At 41.4% G+C, this 25,316-nt stretch overlaps 1 protein-coding gene across 1 annotated transcript in view; it reads right to left on the reverse strand.

The window, feature by feature from the left end:
• Positions 1-17,871, reverse strand: part of LOC142498887 (vomeronasal type-2 receptor 26-like) — a 42,249-nt gene extending 24,378 nt beyond the window's left edge. Inside the window, exons 1-3 of the mRNA XM_075607509.1 lie at positions 17,646-17,871; positions 12,654-13,466; positions 10,643-10,870 (exon numbers count right to left, since the gene is read on the reverse strand). Coding sequence (XP_075463624.1) covers positions 10,643-10,870; positions 12,654-13,466; positions 17,646-17,783 — 1,179 coding nt within the window. The 5' untranslated portion in view covers positions 17,784-17,871. The remainder of the gene's footprint in view (positions 1-10,642; positions 10,871-12,653; positions 13,467-17,645) is intronic.
• Positions 17,872-25,316: the final 7,445 nt, after the last annotated feature.

Consider the following 25,316-nt stretch of genomic DNA (forward strand, 5'->3'; position numbering starts at 1 on the left):
CTAGTATACCATGTGACAGAGGCTTGAGGGAGAAAGGATGTGACGTCATTGAAAGCCTGTCACAGGGTACTAGAGCCAATCAGAGTAGGGATAGACTTCCCACGCTCTGATTGGCTACCCTACCATGTGAGGACGGCCATGTTTCTTTTAATGACATCATCTTAAAGGCAATTGAAGCAAAGCCATTCTGATTGGCTGTGCTTTCATTGCCTTTAAGTGACGTCATCATTTTTATTTTTATCGGCCAAAACACATGGTTTTCACAGCCCAATCAGGACCGTGGGAACCATGACGAAAATGTGACGTCATAGGCCTTTAAAAGCCTATGTCGTCTCATTTTGAAGCCAGACGCCGAGGAGGAAGGACCTCCTATGAAGAAAAAAGACAAGGGCGTGGCCGAAGACGGGAAGAAGACCCCGCCCAGAAGAAGATAGAACAAAGAAGAATACAGATGAAGATGGATTACAAATAGAAGACCCGTGGATTGATTTGGATTTTTAGTTTAATGTTTATTTTTTTATGGTTTTTTATTTTATGGGTTCCTGTGCCTGGTGGATTGGTTCGTGAGTAAGCTGCGCAACGGGAGTCGGTGGGGCCAAGTAATGGTAAGTGAACTAAAGAAATGTATTTTATTTAACTTGTTAATTTTTTTAAAAGCTTTTTTAACATGTGTATTTTTTTTTTCTGGTATATCATTTCTTGCCACTGTATGTATGTATGTATATATGTCTAGAGAGATATATACATACAGGGTAAGAAATGATGTGGTTTTCAAAGCTTGATTTGATGTGTTTTAAATTAATTTGTCTATGCTGCTATGCTTTATTGTGTGTTTAACGTATTTTAAAATTAGATAGATGTAATTGTTGATATTATATGGTGTTCAGGGTGAGCCTTGGTTTTAAAGTTTGTATTCTGGTTGGTACTTATATTTTTTCACATGCTAAATTTTTCTGCTCCAGGCGTGAATTTGTTAATTGTTTCATTGTTCGGGATGGACTGTCAATTGTTTAGGGATGTAAATAATGATTGCTAATTGATTTTTGTTTACCTGATTGGTTAAAATAGTTTACTTGTTTGGAGGTATTTGTATTTTGCTTGCAATGATATTGTTAACATTCATTTGCAGAATGTATATGGTGCATAGATTTTATGCATCATTTATATAATGTAAATGCAATTTTTTGATTGGAATGTGAGGTTTTTCATTGGCATTTGATGATTTAGATTGTAAGATCAGTTAGGATTATTAAAGGAAATTCATTGTAATGTAGTGTGTCTGTATGGAGAAGTGTTATTTGTAGGACAGTATGGTTTTGATAACCCTTCTACATTTATTTGTATATTGGTTCATCATGTGTGTGTATATAAACAAAACAAAGAAATTAACCCCTCCAAAAAGCGCTAACCTACACTAAATATAATTAATTACTAAGTGCTAACAATAATGTGCTAAACAATACGTGTCATTGCAAACATCAAAGTGAGAACAAAAAATATAAATCAAGCAGCTTGGTGACAATAATGACAGGCTATTCCAAACCTGATAACAGAAGTGCACAAACAAATATAAAGTCCCCAGCGCTATAAGTCCAAGATACCGTGACCTTAAAGGAAGTCTCTGATCTTTCAAGATGGTAGTTGCAAAGAAAATAAAATAACTGCGCCAACCGTATAAAATGGGTTCAAAGTTCAGTCCCTTCTGGAGTAAAGTCCTGCTGCCAGAGTCTCTGTAAGAGGTGATTCAACAACCTCTTGATTGTAACAGGAGAGTAAAGAAGGGGGGGATCCTCTGGCGTGATGTATTACTCAGGTTTCCAGGACACATGCAATATAAACAGACAGAGGGACCACAATCAGGAAGGGTTAAAACACAGTGGTATGCTGGAGTCTGCTGACGTCACAGTGTAGAGGGGAAACACACCCTGCGGAGGACAGCAAACAGCCGGCACCCGGTGTAGAAGATTAGCAGCCCTCGTCAATCACCGGAGGTAGCGGGACTTCCAACGGATTACTGCCCGGGGCAGCTGAGCAGTCCGGGGGAAACCACAGAAGCCAGCACCGTCCTCACAGTCTCCATGCCAGCAGCAGACGTGCAGAGGGAGTGAGATTCACACTCTCCAGGTTTGTAAATTGTGTGAGAAACGAGGAAGAACAGAACCTTGTGGCGTTGCAGGACCACAGGGAAATCTACTACAGAACCTGCACAGACCTCCCCCCACACACAGAGCTCCTGGTCTGGTATGGAGATGAATATGGGAAAGAGCTTGGTATCAAGTGGGGTACGCTGTGGAAAAATAACGCGTCAGCACTAGCTGTTTCCACTGGGGAGTCTGACGACCGGGAGGAAGACCAGACTGTGCACAAGTCAGGACGAACCACCCGATCTACACCCGTACCACTGCATTGCCTTCATCATCTACTGGGACAGACTCCATGCGGACACCTAACCATCTGGGAGGCAGTCCAGGCAGAGACTGAAAACTTCACCATTCCATGCCATTTTTTAATGGTTGCTTGTGAGTTGGCAATCTCTTTTTAATCAATTTTGTTTAATAAAAACGGTGTTATACTATGTTTTTTCTGTCTTTCCCCTTTCTCTGAGGTTGTTCTGTGAAACACACACCATACTCAAGGTGGATATAGAGGTTTTAATGTAAGTGTGCTTCCTTAACACCATATCTCCAGCATACCACTGTGTTTTAACCCTTCCTGATTGTGGTCCCTCTGTCTGTTTATATTGCATGTGTCCTGGAAACCTGAGTAAGACATCACGCCGGAAGATGGTAGTTGGGCTTGATAAAGATGTTCCAGATGGGACGGTGTCTTTGATGTAGATGAGTACACCTTCTGAAATACAGATGACAGACACACCTGATTGCGCAGCGTATTTCTACAATCAGATCCCTATCTAAGATAGTACAGAATCTTACTCACATAAGTTACATCAGTAAGTTCATTGGAGAGAATCTGTGGTGGCTCCCCTTCTCCTCTGTTCCTCTCACGAACCCCCGTGTGGAGACAGCTTACTGGGATCAATCACAGTCCTCAATGGCGTCAGGGATGGATCCGTTGCGACACCCCCACCGACGTGAGATAAGATGGGCACAATATGGTGTGGTATGTAATTACTTTAATAGGCTAAAACACTTACACAAAGCATTAAAATACACTCACATGGTGCAGTGTGGATGATACTCCGCGCTAATGCCGTCCGCAGCTTGCAAATCCTTCCAGCACAGCGGGGAGGTTCACTGCACACAGACACGCTGTCGACTCGGCGTGTGACGTCAGTACTGCAGGAACCCTCCTTGTGTCAGGACTACAGGTGCTGCGATGGCTCAAAACACTAGGCTCCTCCTCCCTACGCGTTTCGTGACACGTGGTCACTTCGTCAGGGGATGGTGGAGCCTAGTTGCTGCTATCTTATATACAAACCCAAATAGAGAGAACCTCCTATAATGGGTGGGGTAAAGCTTAACAGTTAACCATGGAATGTCTGCTTGGTAGTGACCGCGCAACTGGGGTTGTGTCCATGGCAACCTTAAACACATATTCCCTATTGCATAGATAGTTGAAAGGATATATGAGCATCACAAATAATAGGAATAAAAGAATTAAAAATTACAAATTACTTATCATTGGCCTTACAATGACGCAATTCAAACAATATGTAATATTAAGACATCCACTAAAATTAATAAAATAAACTGAAATCGATGTAGTTCATTTAACATACCGAAATTCCCACTACAATGAATAGAATGATTTAAGAATCCTTCAGAAAGGCTGCAAGGTCGAACTCAATGTTAAGCCCTAGGGGGGACAGGGTTTTGAGTGTGTAGATCCAATAACTCTCTCTTTTAGAGACTGTGTTGAGCCTGTCCCCCCCACGCCAGTTAATTTTTGGATTATCGATCCCTACACATACTAGACCTTCTGGATTCTGATTATGATGTTGCCTGAAATGATTAGAGACACTATGTGTCTCGAGGCCCCTCCTGATATTATAAACGTGTTCCGCGAACCTCCGTTTGAGGGGTCTCCCCGTGCGGCCCACATATTGCAGGCCGCACGGGCATTCCAGCAAATAGACACAGAAATTGGTTTTGCAGTTGATGAAAGTTTTTATGTTAAAGCTTTTGCCTGTCACATTGGATTTAAAAGTCTTTGTTTTTTTACTGTGTTTACATCCGATGCAGTTGGAGCATGTATAGTAGCCCTTGAGATCATTAAGCCACGTTACATGGCGGTCTCTCAGGCAATCTATCGGGCAGCTGGGAGATAAGGAGGATTTTAAATTTTTAGCTCTTTTAAACACAATCTTAGGTTTAGTGGGGAGAATGCCCTTAAGGATTGGATCTCTTTGGAGAATACTCCAATGTTTGTTCAGGGTCTTTGATATGATTGGGGCTATGCCACTATACTGCGTGATAAAAAACGGAAACTGGGCCCGACCATCATCGACTGTCTGCCCTTTTTCACACAGTAGGGACGCTCTATCTATTCCATTGACCTCTTTAATTGCAAGGTCCAGTTCCTGCTTTTGGTACTTCCGTTCGATAAATTTGGTTCTCAAATCCCCAATTTGCTGGTGATACACAGCGTTTTCTGAACAATTCCTCCTAATTCTAAGTGCTTGCCCCTTATGACCATAAGTTCTTCCTCCAGACATGCGGCATGGCCATGGGCACCAGGTTTGCACCTAGTTATGCTAACTTGTTTATGTCCATCTGGGAGGAGGACCATATCAGATCCTCCAACCCATTCGGTGCAAACCTGGTGCTCTGGAAGAGATACATCGACGATGTGCTGTGTGTCTGGAGGGGGCCATTAGATCAACTTGAACAGTTTAAGCTGTATTTGAATGATAATACGCGGAATCTCAGGTTCACGTTCAGCCAGAATAGAACTTCTATAAATTTTCTCGATCTTTCCCTGTACGTAGTCAATGGCATCATCCATACCAAAACCTTCCACAAAGAAGTAGATGCCAATACATATTTATTGGCATCTAGCCAACATCACCCCAACTGGTTGCGCAATATTCCTAAGGGGCAAGCACTTAGAATTAGGAGGAATTGTTCAGAAAACGCTGTGTATCACCAGCAAATTGGGGATTTGAGAACCAAATTTATCGAACGGAAGTACCAAAAGCAGGAACTGGACCTTGCAATTAAAGAGGTCAATGGAATAGATAGAGCGTCCCTACTGTGTGAAAAAGGGCAGACAGTCGATGATGGTCGGGCCCAGTTTCCGTTTTTTATCACGCAGTATAGTGGCATAGCCCCAATCATATCAAAGACCCTGAACAAACATTGGAGTATTCTCCAAAGAGATCCAATCCTTAAGGGCATTCTCCCCACTAAACCTAAGATTGTGTTTAAAAGAGCTAAAAATTTAAAATCCTCCTTATCTCCCAGCTGCCCGATAGATTGCCTGAGAGACCGCCATGTAACGTGGCTTAATGATCTCAAGGGCTACTATACATGCTCCAACTGCATCGGATGTAAACACAGTAAAAAAACAAAGACTTTTAAATCCAATGTGACAGGCAAAAGCTTTAACATAAAAACTTTCATCAACTGCAAAACCAATTTCTGTGTCTATTTGCTGGAATGCCCGTGCGGCCTGCAATATGTGGGCCGCACGGGGAGACCCCTCAAACGGAGGTTCGCGGAACACGTTTATAATATCAGGAGGGGCCTCGAGACACATAGTGTCTCTAATCATTTCAGGCAACATCATAATCAGATTCCAGAAGGTCTAGTATGTGTAGGGATCGATAATCCAAAAATTAACTGGCGTGGGGGGGACAGGCTCAACACAGTCTCTAAAAGAGAGAGTTATTGGATCTACACACTCAAAACCCTGTCCCCCCTAGGGCTTAACATTGAGTTCGACCTTGCAGCCTTTCTGAAGGATTCTTAAATCATTCTATTCATTGTAGTGGGAATTTCGGTATGTTAAATGAACTACATCGATTTCAGTTTATTTTATTAATTTTAGTGGATGTCTTAATATTACATATTGTTTGAATTGCGTCATTGTAAGGCCAATGATAAGTCATTTGTAATTTTTAATTCTTTTATTCCTATTATTTGTGATGCTCATATATCCTTTCAACTATCTATGCAATAGGGAATATGTGTTTAAGGTTGCCATGGACACAACCCCAGTTGCGCGGTCACTACCAAGCAGACATTCCATGGTTAACTGTTAAGCTTTACCCCACCCATTATAGGAGGTTCTCTCTATTTGGGTTTGTATATAAGATAGCAGCAACTAGGCTCCACCATCCCCTGACGAAGTGACCACGTGTCACGAAACGCGTAGGGAGGAGGAGCCTAGTGTTTTGAGCCATCGCAGCACCTGTAGTCCTGACACGAGGAGGGTTCCTGCAGTACTGACGTCACACGCCGAGTCGACAGCATGTCTGTGTGCAGTGAACCTCCCCGCTGTGCTGGAAGGATTTGCAAGCTGCGGACGGCATTAGCGCGGAGTATCATCCACACTGCACCATGTGAGTGTATTTTAATGCTTTGTGTAAGTGTTTTAGCCTATTAAAGTAATTACATACCACACCATATTGTGCCCATCTTATCTCACGTCGGTGGGGGTGTCGCAACGGATCCATCCCTGACGCCATTGAGGACTGTGATTGATCCCAGTAAGCTGTCTCCACACGGGGGTTCGTGAGAGGAACAGAGGAGAAGGGGAGCCACCACAGATTCTCTCCAATGAACATACTGACGTAACTTATGTGAGTGAGATTCTGTACTATCTTAGATAGGGATCTGATTGTAGAAATACGCTGCGCAATCAGGTGTGTCTGTCATCTGTATTTCAGAAGGTGTACTCATCTACATCAAAGACACCGTCCCATCTGGAACATCTTTATCAAGCCCAACTACCATCTTGAAAGATCAGAGACTTCCTTTAAGGTAACGTTATCTTGGACTTATAGCGCTGGGGACTTTATATTTGTTTGTGCACATGTGTGTGTATATACTGTATATATATATAGTTGCATGATGAAGCCACTGTAAAAATTCATGGGTGAAGAGTGGGTATCGGGCCAGTGTGGATTAACCCCTTAATTACCTTTGCGGTTATTATCTGATAAGGTGTTTAAGGGGTTAATTGATACCTGAATGTAATTGCAATGTATTGGCTTTGTATTGGCTGTGTATTTTGTGGGCAAGACAAGGATGTTGCTGGCGACGGAGACTTCTTATTGATGAGGTCAGTAGTACTTTATTTATTTGAATATGCTAGTTAATGTTTTTAATAATGGGCAATCAATCTATTATCCATATCTGGATAATAGTTATTTTGCACATTATTGAACTGTAGGTGTTGCGGGGAGGGGGGGTGTACGTATTGAATGTATAGGCCAGGTTTATTTTTTTTACATTCAGGGTTTGTACCGTGGTTCTGCGTGGGACCTCTGGAGACGACCTGTGGGTCTCCTCGGGTTTCCCACAGGTATCAGGCTGGTGGTTCCACGGGTGACACATACGGGGATGAAGCGGTGGCCTCACATCTGTGGGGGCACCACCGACCCGTAGTCTGCGGGAATGAAGCCGGTGGCCCAACTTCCTTGGGGGCACCACCGATCCATAGGTGCGGGGATGATGATGTGTGGTCCCACTTCTGTGGGGGCACCGCGGACCCATAGTGAGTTCCCCAGACCCCCGTGGGAACCACCCGAGGCCCCGCAGACACCTGTGGGTCTGACCCGGTGCTCCCAGACATCTGCGGGCCTACCGTGGGGACCCAATTGTGGCCCACGGTGACCCAAGGAGACCACCTGGGGGCCATGGTGCTGGCGGGACCCACCAGCAGGCCTCCAAAACCTGTTTGAAAAGGGCTGCTGGTACCCTGTAGGTCTGTCCAGGTGCCCCGCCAGCCCACCGGGGACTCGTGTGGGGCTGCATTATGAACACTGTTTGTAAAAGGATAAATCTTGTATTTATGGGGGGGCACAGGGGGTGGGTAATGTATTTAATAAATATAATGATGTTTATTGAGGGTCACTGTATTGTTTTTATTGTGGGTACTGGGGGTGGGGGGGTATGTGTGTAGGCCTCCCTTGTGGGTAGTGGGTGAGTGTGGTTAGGCCTGACGGGGTGGGGGGTTAGTGTGGGAGGGTATGTAGGCATCCCGAGTGGTGGGTGAGGGTGGGTTAACCCCTTAATGACTGTAGCGGTTAATAACCGCTATGGTGATTGAGGGGTTAGGGGACATTACTTTGGATGTTTTAATTTTTGTCTCTGTTTTGCAGCAGCGGAGGGGCCATGGGCAGGTGGGTAGTGGGTAGTGGGTGTGGGTGGTTAGGCCTCATGGGTGTGGGCCATTGGCAGTGAGGTGCTGCATTATATTTACACGGGATTCCCCTCCCCACATTTACATACACTGCACTCACAGAAACACAGGCAGGGAGATTTAACTGACACAATAGGGGGAGGGGGCTTTACACAGATTAGTCAAGGTAGGGAAGCTTAACAGACACAATAGGGGGAGGGGGCTTTACATAGATTACAGTCAAGGCAGGGAAGTTTAACAGACACAATAGGGGGAGGGGGCTTTACATAGATTACAGTCAAGGCAGGGAGGTTTAACACACACATTAAAAATATGTATTTAATGTATTTATTGTTTATGTATTTTAATTATACAGGGGGTGTACTGTATGTTGTTTATTGCAATGTTTATTGGGGGCAAATTTCCCCAATAAACATGCTATTCTGCCTTAACCCTTCATTGCCTTTGCGTCTATCAGCTATGGTAATGAAGCAGCATTTCTGTATTTTGAATAATATTGTGCAGGAGCAGGGGGTCCCCTGAGTTTTGATGTCTGGCTCAGGGAACCCCCTGCTCACCGTACAATATTATTAAACATACAGAAATGCTGCTTCGTTACCATAGCACATAGCCGCAAAGGTAAGGAACGAGTGTTTATTTATATATGTGTTTTATTTATACTGTAGATGTGCAGAGGGTCTCCGGAGCTGAACCGCTGTGGTTTTAGGTCTGGGGACCCCCTGCTTCCCGAGATACAGGCCCCTTTAGGGGATGCCGGTATCCCTCTGCTTGGTTTACAGGCCGCGGTCACGTGATCGGGACCTTCAAATGCAGAGGGATACCGGCACCTCATACAGGGGGCTGTATCTCGGGAAGCAGAGGGTCCCCGGACCTGAAACCAACGTGGTTCAGCTCCGGAGACCCCCTGCACATCTACAATATGAATAAAAATGTATTTTAAATAATTTTTAATGTGCCGATGTTTGCGCAGAGAGAGCAGCGGATCTCTCTCTGCTGCAAACACATCTCGCCCCCGCCGGCCATTAGTATAATTGATGTGCATATACAGTACTGTATGTGCACAGTATGTTAGGGGTTATAGTGGTTGTTGTTATACATTATATATATATATATATATACTGCATTACAATTCATGAATTCATGCCATCTGGCGGACACGCGAAGCATTGCAGCCTATTAAATCCTGAACCATTATCAATTAACACATCAACCGCGCGTCAGCCGGGCATGACCCGTTACTGGGAAAGCAAAAGGAATGCGGCATGCTCCGGGTGAACAGCGTCGCATTCCAGGAACAAGCCAGGGACAAACCGGTGATTTGTTAGAATAAAGTCTGCCGCAGCAGTATCTCCTATGCATTTAAATGTCTCGTCACGTGACGCGGGAGAATTTAAACTTGGCCACCGGGATACCGGCACCCCATAACGGGGCCTGTAACTCCGGAAGCAGGGTGTCCCAGATCTAAAATCAATGCGGTTCAGCTACAGAGACCCCCTGCTACTAAACTGTATTTTTAAAATAAAATAAAAGCCCCGCGATTTACTGATTCAGTCTCTCTGACTGTGCGTCTCTTATAGGGACTTTTGGCATCCCATTGAAATGCAGGGACCACAACTGTGTTAATCCGAGGGCCATTAAGTCTGCTGAGAACCATCTCACGGCAGGCGGGGTTGAAAGGGGTTATGTCGAAAAATCTAAACGCTAGCCGGAGAAACCAACACACTATATCTGCATCTCCAAACATACACTGCATGTTTAAAAAAAACAACCATGTCAGTAATTAGTTGATCAATTAGGGCTATAACACACATTCCCAGCTAACTCAAACTCCTACACCCACCACACACACACACACACATATATATACATATACATCAAAAAGAGTGCTTGTTAGCGTGGCAAATGTATACAACAAAAGACAGGGGTGCCCAATGCTACATCCAATTGACAAAACATATGGTAATAAGTATAAAGTTTGAATACTTCAATAATAATAATTATTTTTAATAAAACAACAGGACCTACTATGGTTCTTTCCCTCATACAGAGGTAAAGGGAAGGGTTTAAAGTGAAGTGTAGGACCTGCATTTTTGGTTATACCTTGACGTTTGGTATGCAGGCTTACGACGCTTTGGACAAAGGGTTTAACTAAATAACCAAGTAATTATATTATTATTGAAATTTATACTTATTACCATATATGTTTTGCAATTGGATGTAGCATTGGGCACCCCTGTCTTTTGTTGTATGCAATAAGGGCTATAATCAGAATAATTGACAAAGTCAAAGAAACATACTGTAGTTATAAAATTACCGTGGTAAATCCGCTACCCCACTGGATTGCTTTCTCATGAAGTATGAATTGCTCTTCTGCAGAAGTCTGCGTGTTAATTCCTCCAACTCTTGTACCAACTAAAGTCTCATTTGGGAAAACGATCCAGTTGATCATATCAAAGCCCGAAGTCAAGTCTCCATGTTCATCAAAAAACACTTCATCTCCTGCACTGTTTGTAAAACGGACCTTCCTCAGGTACTTATTGAGCTTGAGAAATAAATAAAAAAAAAGTGATGAAGCATTATATAAATAGGTACAGTGTAACCTCAGTACTGTATACAAAATGTGGTGTAAATGAAAATTAACTGATAATTAACTGTACAGTGGGGAGACATAAATATTTATCCAGCAAAGGTGTATTTAGTTACATCTTGAAGTCATAAAAAGATAAATAGATCAATGTATGTAGGTCATTTTGGTGCAAGGATGAAGGATTTTCCCCCTGCACCTATGTATCAAAGCATTTTGTTCCAATGTTGTCCCGTCTGCCCTTGCTTGCACTTTAGGGAATGTCAGTAGGAGAAGTCAGAGAGAGCTACATGGTGCACATATTATAATGAGATGTATCGCAGCCTGCGTCTCTCTGTAAAATTCTTGTATCCATTTTATTTGCCCACAAAAATCCTCCAAGTCTGAAGTGGTGTAAATCTAACTTTCTGCAGCACATGTTCTTACATATGACGCAGCTCTGCTCCAAAAATCCCATATACAGTACATAGCCTCCAAAATTATTTGCTGAAATTTACACTGATTGGAAGCGGTCTGGAAATTAACTCACAATTTTTGTGAATTCAAGGCCAAGACATTTTCTATTATGAATGCTGCAATCATTTTATGGGATGGAAAAGATATAATGAAAATATAAAGTAGAGGAAAAAGTATCCGGGGGAACAAAAGGATTTCTCCTTTTTTAACACTCATTCTATTAACAATTAGACTACTGGACAACTGTGCAAAATGTCAGCTCTTGTTTAGCATATAAAATGGGGTTTGAGTTCTTGAAATGAAAAGAAAAAAGTGTAAACCCACTTATAGATTGATAGGCAGATGGGTTCATGTCATCTAATTAATAGGAAATATTTTTTACTGAGGGAAAATAACAGGCCAAGATACAGTACTTAATAAATATTGTTAACAAATGTGGTTTAAGTCATTCCTATTCTATTTTTTTTAAACATATTCCTCCTATCAGCCACTAGTGCTAAAGCAGTCAGAATATAAGTGAATTTCATTGATACTTTAATGCAGCTCTAAACTGACATTTGGGATCAATTTACCTGTACCAGCTTTCCAATGAAATAAGTCCCTGCTACAGTATATATCTGGAAAATTAATAGACTGGCTACCTTTCCTGGTTGCCGTTAGACAGTGGTTAAAGTGTGATTGTACTAGGAGAACTAACAATTTCTCTGATTTTATTGTGATAAAAAATCCCACGGTTTTACAGTTTTGCTTTACTTTTAATTATATTATTATGAAAGCTGTTCTATGTTTCTGCTTGTATAAATCATTTGAAAGTGAGGTCCAAAGACATTTGTCCCAATGTTAAACAGGATTTGAATTTAATGAAATCAAGCAGTCTTTGATGCACCTATTCCACTGTTTTGATGTACGCAGATTTATTACCCTGTAATTACTAATATATAGCATTACTTGCTTCACTATTTGGCGTTGTGCGCTGTTTCTTTTGTTTCCATTTCTTAGAGTGTGGGGGCTGCTGAGCCACCCCCTGTGTTTATAGCAGCAGACGCCTCTACAAATACACGGTTATGTGATATAATTTCTTCATATATACACCCTCACTGTGGTTATTGTGATTTATTTCTTGGTCACTTATTTATGTGGTTCAGTCACTGCACTATATTTATATTCAAAATTTTGGGTTAGATAGTAGTGCACAGTATTTTCTCTGTTTGAGGCATTATGTCTGTACCCTGCATAAGGCAATTATAATATACTTGCATTAGCCTGTATATAAAAGATAGCTTACCTCCCAGGGCTGTACATCACTTAGAGTCAGGTTTTTTCCTTGTTCGTTGTTGTAAGAGTACATATTGTGCAAGGCGTGTGCTAAAGCATACACAGCATTATATATACTGTAGCTATAGACTGAAATATCTGTATAAAAATTCGGATAGGAGGAGTTCTCAATCTTCTCATTGCGAGTGCATCTGTCGGTGTCATACATGGGATAAGTTATCCAATTACATTTATGCAATTCAAACCATGTGTCTAAAGTCAACATGTCTCCTGGCAAAATGTCAGGGTTGAAGGTTACAAGGAATTGCTCAAATCCAGGGATACCTTTATAATGGGGAGTAAAAGCCAGGCTCCCATTAAAAGGCGCAAGGGATAGAAATTTAAAATACAACCCAGAGGACACATCCCATTGAGAAGCGATGATCCAAACCTTTTCTGGGACAGCGTAAGAAATGATATACATGATTATGTTTATTGTAGACACGTAATCTGAATTACCATAAACTATAATCACTTGGGATGTAGACTTTTTCATAATATTGATGATCTGTATTCTCTTTCCTTCCTCTAATTTCTCACGAAGAGGCACAAACTCATTGAATTCAACACAGCCCCCACTCTGTGTGATCTCTTTCTGTAGAATCTGACTGGCCTTTACACCAGACTCATCATCTGAAGCCAGTATTCCAACCCAGGTCCAGCCAAAATGCTTTAATAATTTGACAATGCCCAGGAATTGGGCTGATTCACTTGGGACCGTGCGGTAGAAAGAAGGAAACTGAACTTTATCGCTCAGGATTGGATTCAACGTGGCGTAGCTGATCTGGAAAATATGGGGTCAGTGGTCAGAACCTGTTAGTGAGAATCTGCAGGTGATACTGTAGATGTTGTGCAAAGCGCAAGCAGATCTGTTAACGTAATCCATATTCTTGTTCGTTTTTGTGTGCTTCAGAACACTGTAAATGTTACCTCAATACCATGGGATAGGCTACTTCAATATGCTCAGAGGCAAAAGCCTTCTTATGATGTTCCAAAAAAGAACTTTGACGTACAAAGCTCACCTAATTATACTTTTTTTCTATGTTTAGCTTCTTACCCATTTACCGATTTATATTCCCTCTGTAGCAGTTAAGAAATACTATTCCAGCAAAACCACTGATTTGTATTCACAGTCTGTAATATTCAGATTTGAGACTGATAATTCAGAGGCCAAGTCTATATCTTATATAGAAACACATACCGATCCCGCTCCTACTACTAGAAAGCATTGACATTAATTTATAATATTCTTCTTATCGTTTATTTGTAAAGCACCAGCATATTCCACAGCGTGGTACAGTGGGGGTACAGAGATATGCAAATTACATAAACAGTTAAATTCAAGAGAGGACAAACAGGCACAAAAATACAGAGGGGTTATAAGGGCCCTGCTCATGAGAGTTTACAATCTAGAAGCAGGGGTAAGCAAACTATTTACACAGAGCCCCTCTTTTTATCTGTGATATTAGTCGAGAACCCCCTGCCTGATGTAATCTATATCACATTACTTTTTTTATTAATTTGTATAAAAAATTGAAAACATTACAAACATGACAAATGATATAGGTTTGTTTTTAAATAAATCAGCATAGTAGTATAAGAGAACACAGACTGCAATTTTGTTCACCCTCCCACCCATATTCTCCCTGATCCTCTCTCCTTCCTCCTTCTATATCCTCCTCATCTCCTCTCCCCCGTCCGCCTCCTTCTCCTCATCATCTCGACCCCACAGCTCTCTCCCCTTCCAGCTCGCTCCCCCTCCAGCTCTCTTCCTCTCCCTCCTCTTCCTCTCCCCCCATCCTCCTGCTTTCTACTCCTTCTCCATGCCTACTTGTAGAGCAGGCTGGTAATAGACATGGGAGGTGGGACATGATAATAGTGGTGGTGAGCCTCCAGAGTTAAGCAGAGGAGCAGCCTGCAGAGGAGTTAAGAGTTGCACGGAGGCAGAATGGCCGGGGAAGATCGTGCTGCAGCAGCATAAACCCCGGAAGTAAGGAAGACTTATGGATCAGACCACAGGGAGCACTCCTCCCCCGCCATCCTGCTCTGTCTCCGTGCAACTCCTAACTCCTCTGCCAACAGCTTCACTCTGGTAAACCGCTGTCGCTTCATAAACTTTTTCTGCGGCCATCATCTCCCCCAGCCTGCCTCTATCATCATAGAACAAGATCCAAAACAGAATCCGGAGCACAGCCGAAAAGATGTAGCATTGGACAGATTGACCGTTTGCTTTGACAAAGAGCCCTGAACGTGAAACAAGTTAGAGGATCTGTCAGGACTTTATCTACATGTTTTTTTAACTAAATACATTTCTGAATGGTCAATCTGTCCAATGTCACATCTTTTTGGCTGTGCTCCGGTTTCTGTTTTGGATCTTGTTCTATGCTGATAACCCTGCCTGTATGCACGTTTCGCTGGATTCGCTGTAAAAAGGCTACAGTAAGTATACTCCAATGCTTACCCTTTGGTTCTTCTGAGTGAAGCTACTTGCTCTGCGGGGAACCACATCATGCTGGAGACGTCAGATCCCTTCTCTGTGATTGTGAGTAGCCGCGCCAACATTATTGTGCTTATAATGCTAAACAAGTTGTTTTAGGGCCACATTGTTATCTCGTTAGCAGTGGCTCTAATCAGCAGTATTACAGTGTGTATATATATATATATATATATATATATATATATGCATATATATATATATATATATCAACCTTACTTACCTCCGGTGAGAAACCGAATCTGGGACTTTTACTCACAGATACACAAGAGTAGGCGATGACGTTAAGGATTCATTTGCAAAGTTTACAGCTTTTTTCCAGCTCAATACGTACTGTTTGTTTTTGGAGCACCGGACTTTGGGGCTGGTTATAGCCCACTATTCTCTTAGATTGCCTCTATCATCACCCTGCGCCCCCTAGAAAATCTTGTACCCGCCAGTTTGCCCACCCCTGATCTAGAGGGAATAAGGACAATGTTGAAACAAAAGATAAAGGGGCTGCTCATTGTGAGATGTAGTATGCCTCAGGAGGGAGTATTGTCCACTGACATTAAGGTATCTAGGTGTTGGTTTTGGGGGATAGTAGATAGGGCGGAGTTTGGTCTAGCCACACAGCTGATAAAAATGGGGTTGGCAGGCAGAGATGGGGAGGGTGTTAGGGGTTTGCTAGATTGGTTTCTTGAAAAGGTGAGAGTTTTATGGAGTTTGTTTTTCATCTGAGAGCTGGGGGAGAGCCTGATGGTGTGTGGAGGGAATTTCAGAGAGAGGAGACAGCACGGGAGAAGCCTTGTAGGTGGGAGTTAGAGAAGGTGATAAGGCAAAGGTGGATGTCGTGGGCATAGCGTAGGGAACATACAGTATAGAGATATATTTGGGGATGAGGGCGGAGATGCAAGCAGGGGAAAGTGTAGTTGTGAGTTTTGTAAACTAGAGTTTAAAATTTGATTCTATAGGCTATATGATTTCCATAATGGAGAAGCAGAAGTCAAGTGGTGAGTGAGGTAGATAAATCTGGCAGCACATTTTGAATGGATTGCATTGGGATAGGTGGACAGGACTGCAGGATGTTAGGACTTTGTGAAGGACTGAATGTGAGGAATGAAGAAGATATCAGAGTCAAAGATAACCCCTTGACAACGGCTTGAGGTGTTGATGAGATTGCGATTTTATTGACAGTGAGGGGCAGTTTGGGTGTAGGGGTCGCTGTGGAAATAGGAAAGAGCAGTAGTTCTGTTTTGGACATGTTAACCTTCAGGTAATTGTGGGACATCCAGGGGGATATTGCAGCCAGTCAGTTGGTGACACAGGATAGGAGAGGAGGATAGGTCAGGGGAGGAGAGGTACATTTGGGCATCATCAAGATAAAGATGATACTGAAAGCCAAAAGATTGTATTAGCTCGCCAAGAGAGGAGGTGTAGAGAAATAAGAGCAGAGGACCAAGGACAGAGCCAATGATGGAAAGAGAAAGTGAAGAGGAGGAGACACAAGAAAAGGAAATACTGAAGAAGCAGTTGAATAGGTAAAATGTGAAACAGGAGAGGCTTTGTCACAGAGGCCAAGGATTGAAAAGTGTTCAGGAGAAGGGGGTGATCAACAGTGTTGAAGCAGCAGCGAGATCCCGGAGACAAAATAAGGAGATGTGACCCTTAGACTTGGCTGAAAGTACTGTAGGGCATTGGCCACATTTATTAGTGCTGTCTCAGTGGAGTGTATTAGACAGAAACCAGATTGCAAAAGGTCAAGCAATAAGTTGGAGAATACAAAGTTAATTAGGTGGTTGAATACAAATCTCTCAGGTAGCTTGGAGGCAAAGAGGGGAGAGGGGAGATAGGGCAGTCGGTATAGAGGGAAGCCGGGTCAAAAGCGGGTTTCTTTATAATGGGAATATTTTAAAAAGAAGATGGGAAGATGCTGGTGATAAGAGAGAGAGAGAGAGAGAGCTTATATAAGTTAGTTAGTGTGAGACTTTGTGTGTTAGAAATGGAGTAGAGGAGGTGTGAGGGAATAGAATCAGGGGGGCATGTTGTAGGGAGAGATGATATAATGATTGCGGACATCTTATCCACAGTTAGAGGGGAAATTGAGCTGAGGGTGGATTCAGGTGCATGAGGGGAGGTCTGTGAAGTGGGTGACTGGTCTCGGGCTGTGAGGGTAGAAAGGGGTGAAGAAGTAGTTGGATGAAGAAAGGAGATAAAGGTGGGTTAGATTGAGGATTAGACTAGCCAAATGTATTTAAATCAATAAATTCCCTCCTTGTATCAAATTCTGTTTTAATTCTTTAGCTAAATACATTAAACTATAAAACATTGTATCATTTAGACCAATTTCATAAATCACATATTTACATCAAGTGGAAAATGCAGAATGGCAGAAAAAAAAGGAATGAGTTAAACAGTAGAAGATTATCGCCCATATATACTCAGCAATACAGTATGTTTGGATTGTTCTGCATATTTTTTTAACTTTACCTGTGGTATCTTGTACATTCCGAATACTCTGGCCAGCTCGAGTGTAACTTGTGGAGAAAGGCCATCAACAAAAGCCACCATGTTTCTTGAGTGCTCACACCTAAAGTTGGGTATTGAGCTTGACTTTCCAGAGATCATGTTAATCGCACCCAATGCTGAAATCTCTTCACTTAAACAAGTGTCAATGAAATGGAAACCTAGGGAAGTGTTGGGAAGGAGCTCAGGATCCGTATTAATTTCATTGATTGCAAACACAAAAGCCAAAAGATTCTGGTAGTTCTTTATCTGTATTCTACAATAAGAGAAGGTCCAATATAAGTGAGAGGAGTGGTAGTTCACTGGTTTCCATTACAATACAAGTGATCATATTGTACTTTAATTAAGGTGCCAGTGGAAAAATGAAAGGAGTTGGCATGTCTGGATTTGTACACTGGCGACACACTTTATTCGAGCTTGGCTAGTCCCACGAATTCGGGTATACCTGGGTGTATTGAGGTTTGTGACTGTTTTCTGCCCGAGTGCATTGAGTTATTTTCCAAGCAGGGATTGAAGCATTTTATTCCCGCTGGCTGCAATACTGCACAGTATATATATATATACTGCATTACAATTCATGAATTTATGCCATCTGGTAGACACGCGAAGCATTGCAGCCTATTAAATCCTAATCATTATCATTTAATAGATCAGCCGCCCATCAGCCAGGCATGAACCCAGGCTGGGAAGGCAAATGCAACGGGGCTTGTCAGCGGTGAGGAGCGGCGCATTCCAGGTATCTGCCAGGTACATACCGGGTATTTGCTCGAATAAAGTGTGTCGGTGCAGTATTGCACTGGGGAGAGGACCAGTGATAGAGTTTAGGAGACTAGATAAAAGAGAAAGAAGAAAGCTCGCCCAACAGTATTTGACATATTTACTTTACAAATAAGATCATAAGTGATACATTGATAAAATAAAGTTAGCGTTTTAGCCAAATGTGCCTCATGGTTGTCTTTGCATTAATACAGGATACGTGGCTCATGGCCCCTCTTCTTGCCGGTCGCTTCTCCCGTGCCGGCGGTGGGGAATGCACGGAGGCTCCGGTCCCAGTCCGCTGTTGCCACCGGACCTCCGCATGCATGCGCACCTCCTCTTATGCACACATGCAGCCACCGTGGGCTGCCTCTGGTGCCAGCCGGTTGCTTCGGGGGCGTGCCCACCACCCCGCATCCGCACATGTGTCGCACGTCACAGGTGCGCGCACGGAGCACTACACCTGGCCACAATGGTCTCTGGAGTAGTTGCACACCTGCCCTGCACCCTGCCTCCTCCTATCAGCGCTCCACATAGCTATGACCTCATAATTTGGGAATTACAACCAATTGGCTCCTGTTCTCATATATACTCAATCAGCCCCATGGTGATTGCTGAGCATAGACTTTGTTCCGTGTGCTTGCTACAAGCTGCTTGCTGTTTTGCTGTTTTGCCTTTGTACCTAGAACTCAGCCTTGACCCGGACTTCTGACCTCTGGCACCCTTGGACCTCAGCACATACATGGGGCAGTGGGAGCCTGTATCTATAGTCGGTGTACCTCCTGTGGAGGAGATACATAGACGATATTTTGATCATTTGGGAGGGCAGTGAATGCTCTTAGCTTGACTTCGTGGCATCTCTGAATAATAATGAATATAACCTAAAATTCAGTGGTATGAACAGTACTGTAGTGATTCAATTTTTGGATCTTGAGATTTCCATAGAAGGAGGTGCCATTCAAACTAAAACACACTTCAAGGATACTTATGTTACTTCATATTTACATCCACTAGCTGCCATAACCTACAATGGATAGCCAATATCTCCTACAACCAATTTCTGCGATTAAAACGAAATAGTACTACAGATAATAATTTTAATATACAAACAGATTTCTTAAAGGAAAGATTCCTTCAGAAAAACTATAAGGAATCTCTCATTAATTCATCTATTGAGAGAGTCAAAAAAGTGAGACGTCCAAAACTGTTACAATATGAACAAAAACTAAAGAAAAATCAAGATAAAAATGGGAAAGGAAAAGTGCCATCTTTTATTACCCAATTTAATAGAGTGCATGGTTCCATAAAAAAGATCATGTGCAAACTTTGGGGGATTTTGAAGTTAGAACCTTTGTTGGGTCCACTTTTAAGGTCTAAACCTGATATAATTTTTAGAAATTTTTAATTGCGGGAAGTGCAAAGCTTGCAAGCAAATGATTACTGAGAAACAGGCAATATCATCTATAACACAGAAATCATATCCTTCATTAATTGCCTTACAACTCACGTTACATATACTGTATGTTGCAATGCAAATGCAATATGCAATACTAAGGAAATATTGAGGTAAAGGTCCCCTCAATTAACAAGTGCTACAGAGCGTTGTATCCACTTATATAATGAATTGCTGCATCCGGATAACATAATGTTATAATGAAATGCTTTGTGGAGCTATGTAGATTAACCCCTAGTTGGGACGTGGTCCGGCAGGAATGTGAAGGGTTGTCTGGGGGAAGTCCTGAGACCCCATACATGAATCCGGCAACTTTATGAACCACAACACCTGGAGAATCTCCCACTTAAGAGATAGTAACAAAGTATTCACATATGTCCTTGCTTCATCTGGGTTTGTGTGCTCCACGCTGTATGCAGACACAAGAAGAAATCACCACTGCCGAGGAGGAGAGTGAATCAGCGGGCATGACCACGCAGCAAAAATGGCAACGGCTGGACTGAGCTATATAAAGTCTTTATTAAAGCATGGATTTAAAAAACAAGAGGAGGGGTAACAGCCCCCAGCGCCTCTAACACGTTTCCCCCGCTATGGGCTTTCTCAAAGAGTAGCGTTACTCATGCACAGCCTCCTGAAATACTGGATACAAACCGGACGTGACATCACTCAACCAATGGGGTGCGAGTACTCCCTGGATAGTATGCAGGGAGGCCGCACTTCTGGTAAGCATATGCTCGTGTGGGATGTATCAGTACCAGGGACATGTGCAATGAAAACAAGTGACAGAACAAATAAAAACAGACAATTTTAAATTTACACAATATGTCAAGACAGCTAGTTAATCTATAATCGCAAGTCTTCACGAAGAGTGGCACATGCATAACAATATATGCATAAAGATGTAACAGAATCGCTCATACATGAGACTGCGAATAGTAAAAACACTGCATAACGAGGATGCAATATCAAATTAAAATCAAGTAAAGTCGGGCGGATGAGGGTTTTCAATCCATCTTATGTAAAGGGTCCACACCTAGCTACCTTTGAAAAGTTATTTGAAAGGGACCTACTGTATTGTTGTTGGCAAAAGGTTACAATTTCACCCCCAATTTCGGCAATAACCTGACCAAACAAGATCGACTTTGTGTTGAAAGTTTGATGAGTAATAAAAACTTGGTCATAAAGAACGCCGATAAGGGGGGTGCCATTGTCATCCAGAATAATGTTAAATACAAAAAAGAAGCCCTAAGACAGCTACAAGATAGGAGTTCATACATCACTCTAAAGTCTGATCCCACTGATGTATTTCTTGCACAGCTAAAAAATATCTTAGATTGTGGTGTCATTTTTCAGGTACTTAATGAGAAAGAGAGAAGCTTCCTGTACGTAAACAACCCTGTTATCCCCATTTTTCACCATCTCCCAAAGATCCATAAAATCTCTGGTTCACCCTCCTGGGCGACCAATAATATCAAGTATTGGATCTTTGGGAGATGGACTATCCTTAACTTAAACCATACATTGAAGAATTACCAAAATTTGTGTTTAAAAAGACAAAAACTTTGTGAAATTATGTTTCACCTAGTATGTATACCAATCCTTTGACAAGTACGAGGGGTTTTGTTCCACCGAAAGGTTTCTTCAAGTGTGGTTTGTGTAAGGTACTGTATGTACCTATGCAAAATCCGTCAAAGTGATGCATTCAAAAGTTAACAAGGATAAAATCAGACTTAGGAGTTTTATCACATGTAACACTAACTATGTAATATATATTCTGACATGTGGTTGTGGTATGAGCTACATAGGGAGAACAATACGTCCATTAAAAAAATCGTATATTGGAACATATTAGAAGTATAAAAAACAAAGCTCAGAGGTTCCCAGTGGCAAGACACTTCTTAGAATGTCCCAAAGGGAAATTAGATCTTCTTACTTTTAGTGGGATAGAACACATTCCACCCCCAGTCAGACGTGGTGACCGCCAGAACACCCTTAATCAAAAGGAAATGTTCTGGATTTTTACAATAGACACAATGACACCAAGAGGAATCAACATAGACTGGGAGATAAAACACTTTCTCTGATAGTTCTTTACACTGGGAATCACTATATATGATCTAAATTGCTCACCTATGTAGCTCTGCCACAACGAAAAAAACCCTACCAAACAACAGCTACAAAAAAACATTGGTTGTATATAAGTATTATCTTTGCCTAAACCCTCTTTATTAAAATACTTGGTTATTTCGGTTATAATTCATCTTATATGCAAATATATATGGACATTGAATTACTAAGAATCAAATTGGTAAGAGCTATGTGTGGACCTGTTAGAGTAATACATGATATTTCTTGTGCCTTGATGGTCTCATTTCATAATAATACCTTTGTGAATGTTCATGCAAGTGGTATGGACATCTCTTGCATCTTTATATGTCTCTCTCTCTCTGAGACATACTATGTATTGTTGTTATTATCTTCATCACACTAGCCCTCGTATTGGTCGAGAGCCTTTTATCCATTATTGATTGAAAATTGATGGTCCTCCTTCTGATGAATTGTTCACTCCCCTTTCCCCCCCCCCCCTCCTTTCCCCTCCCTCCCAGTCCCCCCTCCTTCCCCCCTCCCCCCTCCCCCCTTCCATCCTTCTTTCATAATAACCCTGAAGAAAACCTTGATAATAGAAATTATTTTTTCATATTGGTTTGGAATTCATTGATAATGCAAACAAGCTTCTTGAAGTTCATACACATAGAAAATTGACTCCAAATGTTGCAAAAAATTGACATTTATTGTTGCCATTGTGTGTATGAAGATGTGATGCTATTTATGTTACACTTTCTTACATTGGTATACACTATTAACATTTCAATTCTTGAATACAGTCATGATCACTGTATACTATTGAACTATGCACCTTATTTATTTAAGTTGTTCTAATGAAATCAATTGATTGAAAACCCTCATCCCCCCGACTTTACTTGATTTTAATTTGATATTGCATCCTCGTTATGCAGTGTTTTTACTATTCGTAGTCTCATGTATGAGCGGTTCTGTTACATCTTATGTATATATTTTTATGCATGTGCCACTCTTCGTGAAGACTTGTGATTATAGATTAACTAGCTGTCTTGACATATTGTGTAAATTCAAAATTGTCTGTTTTTATTTGTTCTGTCACTTGTTTTCATTGCGCATGTCCCTGGTACTGATACATCCCACACGAGCATACGCTTACCAGAAGTGCGGTCTCCCGGCATACTATCCATGGAGTACTCGCACCCCATTGGTTGAGTGATGTCACGTCCGGTTTGTATCCGGTATTTCAGGAGGCTGTGCACGAGTAACGCTACTCTTTGAGAAAGCCCATAGCGGGTGAAACGTGTTAGAGGCGCTGGGGGCTGTTACCCCTCCTCTTGTTTTTTAAATCCATGCTTTAATAAAGACTTTATATAGCTCAGTCCAGCCTTTGCTATTTTTGCTGCATGGTCGTGCCCGCTGATTCACTCTCCTCCTCGGCAGTGGTGATTTCTTCTTGTGTCTGCAATATGCAATATATAGGCAGAACAAAAAGAATATTGAAATGACGTACAGAATCTTAGAACAATTACGGAATATTAAAAATATTCCAAAAATGGTGGAAAAAGGACAACCCCTAACCCCACTACTAAAACATTTTCAAGCGGTACACAATTGTGATTCCTCACGTTTAAAATGTATGGGTATAGAATGTATCCCCAATTAAACAAGAGGGAGATAGGGACCTGTTCTTGCTACAAAAAGAACAATTCTGGATATATACCTTTGAATCTAAACATCCAAAGGCGTTTAATGCGTTAATTGAGTTAACACCATTTCTAAGATAGAATACTGTTTGTCTGCCTATATTCATCATGTCATCAATACACATATTTTTAATGGATATATATTTTTAGAGCTGTTTATTACGTGTATATGTATTAAATAATTTTCATTAGTTTGTATAATATATTTTTATAGGTATGTTTGTTTTATGTTTGATGTTTTGGACACTACACAAATTTGTGGGTTCTTATGGTCATTATTATGAAAAATTTCTTTCGGTTGTATATGCTATTAAGCAATATTTACACCCACAGTTTATTAATATATATTAGGTATTTTATTTGAATATATTTATTATGCCTTAACACATTCTTAGTAATAACCTTTTTTATGATGTTTCACTAAATTATCACGTCACGTGATTTAAGTTGATTTAACATATATTTTCATTATATCACTTCACAAATTTGCTGGTTCTTATAGTCATTATTATGAAATTTAGTTTTCTTTTAGGTTATATGTGCTACTAAGCAATATACACCAACAGTTTATTATTATTATATATTAGGTGTTCATTATTTTATTTGCATATATTTATTATGCCTTAATGACATTATTATTATTAAGTACTTTATAATGTTTCTTTAAAATGTCACGTCACGTGATTTATGTTAATTTAATATGGGGCCTATGCAGAGAGCAGCGAATTTAAAAATTGGCGAGTTTAATAAATAGTAGCTTTTTTGGAGAGTTTTATTCTCCATATGCAGAAATGTGCGAATTCTGCTATGTTTAACATGAATGCGTGTGGCGAGTTTAAATTGGCGAGATGCGCGCTGCAGAAATGTGTTAAAAAAAAATTGCGCCTTTTTTTTTCCTTTGCTATGGCCGCGAGCGGCAGCTTCTTGCCAACTTTTCCTGGCGAGGCAAAAAGGAGACAATCGCGCCATTTTATTGGCGCGAACAGCCGCTAGATGCCGTTCGCGCCTCTCTGCATAAGGATATTTTTAAAACTGGCGAGATGGAGGTTCTCGTCAGCCGCGAGGCGAGTTTTACAAATAGAAAAAAAAAATTGGCGCGTTTTTCGTAACTCGCCATTTTCTGCTGTTTTCTGCGCGATTTTCTCCAAAAAATGGCGAGTTTTGAAATAGCGCTGCTCTCTGCATAGGCCCCTATGTATTTTTATTATATTACTGGGTATTCTCACTATAGTATTTTTTGTTTATATTATCACATTTATATACTGTATTTATATATATACACATGCATTTATTGTAGTGTTGCGCTTATTTCAGCTGATCTCATTGGTGATGAGGGGTACTTAATGCCATGTGCTGCTTCAAGGCGTGTTCTCCTGACAAGCATTGATTGCGAAACGGGTAGGGGTCACGAGAGGCAGTACTGCACAGTCACCCTGTGGCTGGAACAGGAAGTGGTTGCAGGGAGGTAATTTCTGCCATGTGTTTGCGTGTCATGACAGTTTTGCATCCACACTGAGCCCCTGCTGCCACTTCTTGTATTCAGTTTTCGTTCCTTTCAATTGGGCTTTTTTTAGAGGTTATTGAGCACACTGTGTGGATGCTATTTTATCTATATAAATACTAGTTATATGTATTTCACTG

This window comes from Ascaphus truei, chromosome 7 (genome assembly GCF_040206685.1).
Source record: "Ascaphus truei isolate aAscTru1 chromosome 7, aAscTru1.hap1, whole genome shotgun sequence".
NCBI lineage: Eukaryota > Metazoa > Chordata > Amphibia > Anura > Ascaphidae > Ascaphus > Ascaphus truei.